General features: G+C 37.4%; 1 protein-coding gene and 1 long non-coding RNA gene across 5 annotated transcripts in view; one reads left to right on the top strand and one right to left on the bottom strand.

Annotated features, from left to right (window-relative positions):
• Positions 1-1,289, bottom strand: part of LOC121327392 (adenylate kinase 4, mitochondrial-like) — a 10,740-nt gene extending 9,451 nt beyond the window's left edge. The window contains exons 1-2 of the mRNA XM_041271413.1: positions 1,072-1,289; positions 438-600 (exon numbers count right to left, since the gene is read on the bottom strand). Of these exons, the coding sequence (XP_041127347.1) occupies positions 438-582 (145 nt within the window). The 5' untranslated portion in view covers positions 583-600; positions 1,072-1,289. The remainder of the gene's footprint in view (positions 1-437; positions 601-1,071) is intronic.
• A 4,200-nt stretch (positions 1,290-5,489) lies between these two features.
• LOC121326342 lies at positions 5,490-10,276 on the top strand. Of its 4 annotated transcripts, none has more exons than XR_005951467.1 (5): positions 5,490-5,620; positions 6,316-6,433; positions 8,614-8,724; positions 8,980-9,175; positions 9,630-10,276. It is a non-coding gene; the product is annotated as an uncharacterized LOC121326342 (long non-coding RNA). The 4 variants fall into 4 exon arrangements; XR_005951466.1 differs by having other exon boundaries at positions 6,258-6,433; XR_005951465.1 differs by having other exon boundaries at positions 5,490-5,624; positions 6,258-6,433.
• Positions 10,277-11,039: the final 763 nt, after the last annotated feature.

Genomic DNA, 11,039 nt, shown 5'->3' with positions numbered 1-11,039 from the left:
AGACAGATGGTTGCTTAATAAAGTTCAATAAAAGCATAAATATCACTGGGAGGAGTTTAAAGTGGTCTCTGAAGCCAGGTGGTCCCATGAGCAGGTTTGACTGTATTGTGCACCCGATGTTGTCCCGCTCTGATACGACATCGTAATGGTATATAGAAACGAGCCCCGTGTCTATTTACATACAACACTAAAGAAAGCGTGTAAAACTGACAAAAATGTTGCTTTTAACATCACGGTTATTCTGCTGTCAGTTTAGTGCAGCCCAAAACCAAACCTGCAGGAGGAATACCTCGGCTTGTCCTCTCATTCCTAACTTCCACCACGATCCCTTCAACATAGTCCTTTTGAAGTATGGCGAGCATTGTATGGTGATGATATTATTAAGATTCAATGAGAACTGCAATTGTACGCGCTAGCGCCACACATTGTGAACGCACCTGTGTTTGCTGTGATGTTTTCTCGTAAGAAATCCCCGCTGGACAGATGCTGCAGGCCGAAGCATTGAGCTATCCTTTGAGAGATGGTCCCCTTCCCAGAGCCGGGGGGGCCCAAAATGACAGCTCGGAATAACTTATCTGCCATCCTGCTCTTCAAAATGACCTATTTGTAAATGTAATACACATGTTTTGCAAAGCACTGTAAATGTAGGTTGGTATTGCAGTGAGTCAAGAGATGCGTTTAGTTTTTTTGGCAACAAGTTATACATGCATTACACTTAAGGTTGTAATTATGCTAATTAATTATACAATTATAGCTAAATAAATAAGCCAATTATCATTTTTAGTTTATGTATTTGCATTTTGCTTTAAAAAATTCAGATAACCAATGCATTCTGTATCTTAAAATGTAATATGCAAAGTAACACCGTTATGTAACGTTGTCAAATAAAGGAATACACTTGATGCTCTCATAGGTTTCCACTTCTTTACAGTTTCAACAAACATTAATTTCTAAGGCTATATGGTGCAAAACTGGAGCTGAATCATTTGCCAATAAACTTTTTTAAGTTAAACCCGTCCAGTTTTCAACATTACACAGCTGAAATGAGTCTGTTTCTGGGGGAAATCTTACCTCTTAATCCTTGTGTTTTTTCCTGCAAAATGGCGTTTTTCATTCAAATGGAAAATATTAAGAGCGAGAAGTAAAAGATTACACTTCCCCACAGATGAAATTGCTCCTCTTACTGTATCTTTAAGACAGTGTCTTTCCAACTCAGTGAGGTACCAGTTTTCTTGCTCCTCCGCAGCTGAACAACTTCTTATTAACACCTCATCGTGCAAGTATGTAACCGTTGGTGCGCATGGATACAACTGTACCAGCCACGGAACTCTGGAATATGTAGTTTCTCGGTAACATTCTGTTTTGTAGCGCGATACTATGTATCGCTGCAATTTACTGTAAAAAAAGAAAATAAATAAATACTGATACTGTTCAGCAAATAATAACAACATGATGAATAAGTTATCAGGTTTAAAACATAGCATTCCTGCTGCTATTGCTTGAAGGCAAGTACAATATGATATACATTATGTAAGCTGATCAAGTACGTAAGTTACAACTGGTCTGTCAAGTTAATCAGTAGGCTGTCTTTCATTATCTGAAGAAAAAAAAAAAAAAACTACCTCAAATTGTTAAGTCATTGTGAGGCATTGGGATAGCATCGGAGCGATACATCTAAGATTCACATGTTAGGTGAATGTTTTACTTGGGTGTGCTACCGTGGGAATAATTAACCCTTTCAGCTGCAAGAGACGTCTGTATCCCTCCAATACAATTGCGCTAACTTTCTTATTTTTGCAATGAGGTGCACGAAACAGATTTCAAAATGTAATCCAAATGGTCAATTTCCTCCACGCGAGTTTTTTTTTTTTTCAGAGTTCCCTTTCCCTCTGCCTGTAAGGCTGCTGTAAGACACTGGTTTCATTTGCTTGCTGATCCACAGACTGCTTATTCCTACTAAGCTGGTATGATACAGGTTTGCTTGTATGTGTTTATCGTTATCCCTTAAGGGGTTAAAGGGCTCTGTGTCAAAACTGACATAGTCAGACTTGGTAAGGCACCTTAAAAGGACAAAAACATATTGAAGTGTATTGAAAAATATAGCGTAACAAATATAATTTTGATTACCAAAACTATGGACAATGTATGAAACATGTATAGTATTATGAATAACATATTGAAATGTATGGGTTGTATGGATTTTGCTCTATATATTTTAATAGGATACACATATATCATGTTGCAAGAAGAACAGACCATCGCTGGCCCAAGGAGATACTAGACTGGATCCCAAGAGATATAAAGCGACCAAGAAGAAGACCTCCAGGAAGATGGCAAGATGAAACATGGGTGAGGGATGCAGCAGACAGGCTTTTGTGGAAGAATCTTGGGGAGGCCTTCATCCAGCATAATTCTCGTACTGAATCCCATACAAATAAAAACAATGTGCTTACTATCTATGAGAAGATTTAGTTTTGGTTTCTCTTGCAGAGAAATTACAAACAAGCAAGTTACAGGGAGAGAAAAAAAACAGTAGGATATATTGTAGTTTTTACAGAAATCAAGCTGATATTCGGAGGTAATTTTTGGTGCAGAAAAACATCCACGTCACACTCTTAGATTTAACTGCCACACCAGCATTGTCCCGCCCCCCTTAACAACCAATACACACTCCTGATTCGCTAATATAGTACTCCCTGACCTTCCAACTCCCACCTAATAGGGTCTCGGTAACTGTCACCGATAAATGTGCTGTAGTCAAAGTAGGTTAGCCACACAGGCCGCTAGGTAGGCTACTGTAGTACAGAAAATAAGCAACTGCGATACTTCTAAAATGTCATAAATCATGTAATAAAATATTGCAGCGTTTGAAAATCATAGTATTATTAATAACGGCCGCCCTCTTTTAAGCGCCATAGTCCATTTGATCAATTTCAACTAAACTCTGCGGTGCCAAGTCGAAGTAATACAGTATAAGTAAACTTCTGCATAAGTTAACTTAATTGCTTTAAGTGTGGACAATTTAATTTAAATTATTTATTTCAACTCAACTGTTATGACAAGTTGCCTATACTTAAGTAGGCAATAATTAAATTGCTCATTAAAAAAATTGACTTTGTTATGTTTGTTTTAATTGAATGGTTTAAGTAGGTGTTAATTAAATTGCTTGTTAATGTTTAAATTAGACACTACCAATGTAACAATTTTTAATCAAGTATTTTTATTTGACAAAACAATTAGCACAACCACTCAAAATAAGTGTCTTTTGAACAAGCTTCAATACTGACTGGGAAAGTAAGATTCACTAATACATCCACCAGATTATTCTAATATGATTATTAGTAATATTATTATACTATTATATAATATTATTATTATTATTATTACCATATAAATAAAGAACCGTTGTGGGAATGGGTCCATTATGGTCCCGAGGTACACTTATTTACAGTTCTATACAAAAAATACATATCAAGAATTATAGCACAATTAAGAGCAAGACACAAAATACAATGACTTCAGTCCTAATAAGAGCAAATGCAAAACAGTACGATTTGATATCAGGGCAGTTCAAGAGCAGATAACAGTGCTGATAGTTACATCAGGGTTAGATAGGAGTGCAGGTGAAATACAAGATACTACAGAGTGGGTTCAGTGCCGGATTAAATACAATGAAATAGGGAGCAGATAAGTGCAAGTTAAAGTGCATTAAAGGCAGAGTGCTATATTGTCCAGAAGGGAAGAGTTGAGCTTTACAGGTTTTGTCTAAAGAGGTGTGTCTTGAGGAGGTGGAGAGGCGGGTGTAGGGAGAGATGAGGGTCTGGAGGTAGCTGGGTGCAGTCTGTTCAAGGCATTGGCAGGCAGCACAAGAGTCTTGAACTGGATGCGAGCAGTGATGGGGAGCAAGTGGAGTGAGGGGACAGAGGGAGTCGAGAGAGGAGGCAAAGAATGAGAAGAGGGTGGAGGTAGCAGAGTCTATAGAGAGTTGGGAGAAGTCGATAGGAGGGAGGTGAGAGAGAGAGCGGTGGAGGCAAGGACAGAGGGCGAGAGAGAGTGGAGGTTACGACTGGAGGTAACAGTGGGGGTAGGTGGAGTAGGGAGAGAGAGGAGAGAAAAAGATGAAATAGTGATCAGAGAGGTCCAGAGGGGCGACAGAGATTGTGGAGGGGCAGCATGCCCTGGAGAAGATGAGGTCCAGCTTTGTGGGTAGGAGGGGATTGAGAGAGAGAGAAGTTGAAGGAGTGAAGGAGAGGAAGGAATCTGGCAGAGTGGGTTGGGTTGGAGAGGTGGACATTGAACTCACCTAACAGAACAGTTGGGGTAGACAGAGAGGGGAGGGAGGAGTGGAGACAGTTGAGAAAGTTCATTGAGAAAGTGAGTGAGGGGTCCAAGGGGGCGGTACGGTACACTTAGCAGGAGTTGACAGGGACAGGTTAGTTGGACAGTATATATCATAGTGAAAGGCGAATACATCAGAGATAGATAGATTAGAAGTAGATGTATTTCTGTAAGGAAATATTTAAAAACCGTAATCAATCATTTGTTTTTAATATTTATCAGTAAACTATGAATATAGCTGCATTTAAAGTTTTATGAAACACATTTGCACAGAACAGCACAGCAAGTGTGAAAATGTATGCAACTTAATTTGTCTTAGTACACAGGACAGTGTGTTTCAACACTGACGGTGTAATAGCTAAAGAAGGATTAACATACCAAGCTTTCTGACAGGTTGGGATTTATAACAGTAATTTGTCACTTATTACTGGTAAATGTTAACTGTCCCGGTGACTAACTATTAGATTAGCATTTTGGATTTTCCTTTCAAATTTTCTATTGTGGCTGATTTTCAAAACTTTTTACTCCAAAGTGTAAATTTCTTCATTATTTCAAAAGGTTAAAATTAAAAAAAAAAATTAAAAAAAAAAAAAAAAAAACAACAACAACATGCAGGTTTCAAAATGAATAAATAAACAAACTCAGCGGCCTTCAATTAAACAACCGCTGAGATTATCTACAGCTTTCTGTTTTTTTTTTTTTTTTTTTTTTACTTTAACAAGCCTTTTTTTTTCATTTGAAAAAGATGAGTAGTTTACAATCTGAAGTAACAAGCTTTCAAACCAGCCCACTGATTTCAGCTACACTGCTGCTCACTGCTCCAAATCTCACACACCGTTACTAACCCTACTGTAGCATTGTGCAAAACAGCGCTGTACCGAATATGATATGCTTTCAAAGAACTGGGGCTGTGCAAATTCGTGAATGCACACCAGCTTTAAAGCTATTTTTTATTTTATTTTTAGTATTACAAGGGCCACCTAGTACATACCATCAGTGGTTTGCGTTAATTATGAATTCCATAAATAATTAAAATAACAGAGTCCTAAAAATAAAGCTGTTTTTTTTTTTTTTTTTTTCTCTTAATAGGTCATGAGACTCGGAAGTGTTTTCTTTCCATCTTCTTATAGCTGTCACATGGCTCCCAGATTTCAATAACAACAAAAAATGGCGATAGTCACGTTGTTGCAAGTGGTGTTGCTGCGTCATTAGAAAATATTGCTTCAAACACGTGTACGAAACTGGAAAACCGAGGGGAAAAGCGGGGTCCGAGGCGGCGGGTGTAGGTACCGACACGATATACTGAAAGATGTATAGAAACGGGGTTGATCTTGTTTTTAACGGGTTTGTTTACCATTTTTGGCTGCCAAGGGGGTGTGTTAACAATGCTGGGCGTTAGAATTTGGCTGCACACATCATATCTCTTAAGTGCAGCATTAGCCTTGTCTTCATAATTATATAATGACCGGTAGTGTGTTGTTATTTTTTTTTTTGTATTCTCTTTAATGTTGTATTTTACACGCTGGATCGGTGTATGATTTATACTTCGCCACAAACATCGTGACAGATCGCACATAACATAGGCAGCCAGGGCGTCAGTAATTTAATCATCCGTGATTATAAAATCGGGTACTGTTTTGATAAAATGTATAAAATGGATACCGCCTTTTACTGTGGACTTGCTTTTCGTACTCAGCCTAGGTGTTTAATTTCAGTATAATCTAGTATGTACAGAGTTTAGTATCCTTACTGTATAACTTGTTATCTGTGCAGTTTAGCAATGAATCCTAATGTAAACGGTAGTAAAAATTGACATATGTACATTTTTTATTTATTTTATTTTTTTTGGAGGGGGGGATTGCTGCGACACGTTTGCTTTCATGATTGCACAGTTGTTGTTGTTAATGTTTTTTTGGCAGCTGACCCTTAAAATGTCCTGTGATTGCCAACATAACAAACTGAGTTGTTTACATGAAGGATCCGGCAAAGCGGGCGGAGTCGAGGGGGGGAGGCTGCGGAGGGAGACTCGGACTGGGACACTGGTTCCCGAGTCCAGGGTTGTTTCGGTCCGGGTTCACACAGATCCGCATTGTTGGTATGTATATTCTGGCATGTTATAGGTAATACGCCATCTGGATTGTTCTAGAAGCCACTAAAAAAAAAGCATGCAGAGGCAGTTAATGCAAAATAAAAAATAAAACGAAACGGCACAAACACTGTATTTAAGTAAACATTTTCCAATGTACAAATAAGCAGTGTGTTCTAGAAAAGTCTATCATGAGGACAGGAGTGTGAAATATTTTTTGTTTATTTATTATTTTAAATAGGAAGGTTACCATAACTGGATATCCATGCTTTCACTATCAAAATGCTAGAGAGATCTATGTGTTGTTTAATTTGTACAACATGTATTGCATGATTTAAATGTGTAATGCAATGTGCATGTTGACTTGCAAAATATGTTTACTAGTAGTTCTAGTTTTTTACTTTTTTGAGTATGTTCCAAATTTAGTAAAGACAGAACGAAGCACTAACTTTTTTTTTTTTTTTTTTTTTTAAACTTATTCCTGTTTTAAAACATTTAGTTTGTCCCAATTTTAAAGGCAATTCTGGTATATTATGTAAGCATACATTATGTAATGTATTCAGAGAGAAATTAACTGTCCTGCCCTGATGTTTTTAAACTTTTTTTTTTTACAATAATTTGTTAAGAAAAAAAAAGCTTTAAAGAAAACCATTACATTTATAATTTATTATTATTATTTTAAATGATCACATTTATGAATTAAATAGTTGTGTGGAATAACTGGTAGCTATTTAGTAACTTTCAAGAAGATTTTAACAATTTAATAGAAGTTACTGTGATTCAATTCGGTGTTTCTAACATTTAAAGAAAATCAGTAGAAAACATGCAAGTGTTACTTGGTTTATTCCATTTTGTAAATGCTTTTTCCCCCCCAAAGAAAAGTTGTATCTTGCAAATTCGTTCTTTAAAAATTGCAAATAAATCCAGCCCAATGTTGCGTGCGTTTCACTGAAGTGTGAGGGTGTGCTTTTAGCAAGCTAAACTGTTTATTTAGGGTGGAGACACGTTTACATCAGACCCGTGAGTCTTATTTACTGAAGAAAACATTCATTAACAGTACAAAAAACCAAAAACCAGTTAAAGAAAAAGAGGGTTAATTGCACATGTAAATCATAGGCAGAGACTTACTGGAAATGCAACAGGAAGTGTCTAGTGAACTGTGTATCGTAATGTGAAGCATGTTAATTAGTGAGATATCACACACAATTGTACACATACTGCCCAGGAAGTATAGTCAGACTGTTCAGAATCACTTTGTGTACAGGTGTACGTTAAGATTGGTTTGAGTCTACAGAAATACCCCTTAATAAGTCCATTACCTTTTGTGACCACGGTTTAGTACTTAACTGTAAGATATAAAGTATGTGATATAAAGCTGTTTTGAAATTCAGGTTATTTCTTTTGGAAAATATTTCTATTTGCATGTACTGAAACAGGTGTTTAATCCTAGATTCCAACCAGTAAAAAGGCCACAACACATTTGATGTCATTTAGGATTCCTTAAGATACTCAGGTCAGGTCTAACGCACGCAACTAATTTTCATATTTTTCCAGTTATTGGTATGGCGTGCATCCACCTACATATTTCCCCAACTGTGTTTGTTTTTTAGAATACTGGCTTCGTCATTAGCAATTATTTATTGGTAATGGCTCTTGCCAGCTTGTATGGAAAATTATTAACATGTTGCTCTCTGCTGCCCTCTGGTGTATTCCATAAGCAGTTATCTAGCCAGATACTATCTTGCAACAAATATCGAGATATATGAACAAATGCAGAACCATTTTACTCTGTTCGGACTGCTTACTGATTATCTTGGAATCCGTGAATAGATAGTGTTAATCAGAATAAGCCATGTGACAAATTTAGTTCCAGGAGGTGTCTAATTACATCCGGGGCGGGGCGGGGGGGGGGGGCAGCAGAAGAAGCACTGCATTGCACCAGCCACCTGTCCTTGGTTATACAGGAATTGCCCTGATAATTATGTGATTGATGCAGTCCGGTTGGATTCCCTGGTACTGTAAAGTGCATTCAAAGAAGTCCAGCAGAAGGGCTGGCAGATCAATGATATATATCTAACAGTGGCTCAGTGGGGAGGGAAGGGGGGGTTTACAAATACTAAGTAAGTGTCTGTCGAGCTGTCTGACGTGGCAGCAGGTTTTCATTGCTGTGTTTTCCTTCTGAACTGCAGCCACAAAGCCCTGAATTCCAGGATGCCAGTGCTTATCAGCCCTTCTGCTTGCATGGTACTGTACTGATGAACAGCAGACTCCTTTTCTTCTTAAAGCCCGGGACCGCTTCAGTGAGTAGCAACAGTGTCCACAGCGCTGCTCTCTTGTATTGCCTGAAACAATAGAACAAAAACTGAAGAATAATAATAATTAAAATAATTAATAATAATAATAATAATAATAATAATAATAATAATAATAATAATAATTGATGTTTTTGGCAATTGCAGACGTTTTCTTTGTATTTTTCTGATCGCTGTTACAGTTGTAATTTGATGTATCTTCACAGCAAGGATAGCATCATGACTCAGTTTTGTTGTCTATAGACAGATGTCTCTACTGACCTCGAAGAACTGAGACGCAGTATTACAGTAATCACTGAATGCTGACTAGGGGGAGCTACATGCACATAATGCAGCTGAGAGGTTGCTGTGAACAGAGATACATAAAAAATACAGTAAAGAAGATATTGACATATACAGCACTCCAAAAATATTAAGACATTATAACTGCAAGTACTGTGTAAGTAACAGTGAAATGTAGAGACCACCATTTGAAACATTATATGCATTGAATTACCTCTTAACCTTACATCATAAAAAATTCTTGTAAATGTGTTGGGAACAGTTTTTACCAGTAACTCTGTATTAGCAAGAAATCCAATGACCCTATTACAGAGCTGTTTATTGGATCCATTAAGATTATAACCTTACACAATCTTTGTTCAGAATTCAATTAGACAAGTCAGTGGTACAGCAGAAGAATTGCCACAGCATTTATAATTTAGTACTGTAGAACTGTCAACCAATATGTAATACATTTATTACACAAAATGTATATTAGCCACACAATAAGGTTGTGTTATAGATGATACTGATTTTATGGAATACATGTATTATTTATTGGTGGTGTCGTAATGTATTTAGAGTGCACTATCATTATTTGATACTAAAACGCTGTGTGTTGTTCTCCTCAGAGTCAGAATGGGTGTCATGAGGACTGCAGTGAAGGGATCTGGTTTCTCTTCGGTTGTCACAGTGACTATGGAACTGTGTTCCCATTGGACAGCAGGGGCGGCTGCTTGATGTGACAGGCTGCCCTGGCTCAGTTATCTCAGTGCTGATGCTGTCCATCTTTAAAGTACAGTACTGTGATAACTGAAGGATGGCAGCCCCCTTGGCACCAGAGACGAGGCGTAATGTGAAACTGACCTCTCAGGTGCTGAGCAGCTAAAGGAACTGAAAGCAAACCGTTTTTGTAAATTATGTTTTTATTTTAGTAAACGTATCACTGTGTGTTTTATATTTATTACTAATGCATTTTGTTTTGTAGTCAATTCCTGTTTCCATCCCTAACTCCAAGCAATCATTGCAATGCACTGAATTGCATGTGCTGTACATCAGCGCTTTATACATGACCACTGAACTAAGGAGAAGCAGTCATAGTTCCCACGAACATGTCATGAAAGTGCAGCTCACTTTTAATTTTATAAAATCAAAACGTGATCGTATAACCACAATTTCTGCTATTATGCTGTTTCATGTGTCCCTTCTACTTGAATTATATTATTATTTAACCTTTTGTTGTCCTTAAACTGGCTGTTTAAATAAACATTTCCACGCAGATCACAGGTGCTTTGGTTTCCTGGGAACATTAGTTACTTGTATAGTGGTTACTGTATATTATTTTTGGTGCCACTGTATGTGTACAGAATTACCATCTGGCAGATTTGAGATTTTTCTTTCTGGATATTCGCATGCTTCTACATCAGCTTTATGATCTCTGAATAACCTATTTCGCGTAATGGGCAGTACTAATGTATTTAAAAAGGAGATATTTTACAGCTCTTGCTTTATGTGACAGTTAATGCACCAGCTTACTAGTAAATCAACGGCTATAGTGTCACATTCACTGCTGAATATGTAATGTGATCTGTAACTGTACAAATCATGAACTGCATCAGTAACGCTGGGTTTCCTGTTGGTGTTGCAGCTTGGTTCCTGCCAAATTCCCCTCTTTTACACGGATAGGAACGAAAACAGTTATCAAGTGCGTATTGTCGGTGGTTAACTGGCGGGTTTTACATAAATGAAAAACAATTTTTTCCTAGCCAACGACTATAGATAATGAGATAACTGAACAGCACGTTTACATGGGATGAAAGGAACAGGTGCCAGCCAAAAGAAAAAAATCTTTCTTCTGGGTATTATTCCCCATTTACGTTAGCTTCGTGGTTTTCACTGTACTGGCAATACAGGTGTGCGTTGGTTAATAACATTTACTAAAATATACATTGTAAACTTCATATTTCACTGAATAAATATCTGAACTTAATGCTGTTTTGCCACACGTACTGCACTTAAAGGAACAGTGCGAAGTAACTGCA

The sequence above is a fragment of the Polyodon spathula genome, chromosome 14, assembly GCF_017654505.1.
Source record: "Polyodon spathula isolate WHYD16114869_AA chromosome 14, ASM1765450v1, whole genome shotgun sequence".
Taxonomy (NCBI): domain Eukaryota; kingdom Metazoa; phylum Chordata; class Actinopteri; order Acipenseriformes; family Polyodontidae; genus Polyodon; species Polyodon spathula.
This window is presented reverse-complemented; position numbering and strand designations above follow the sequence as displayed.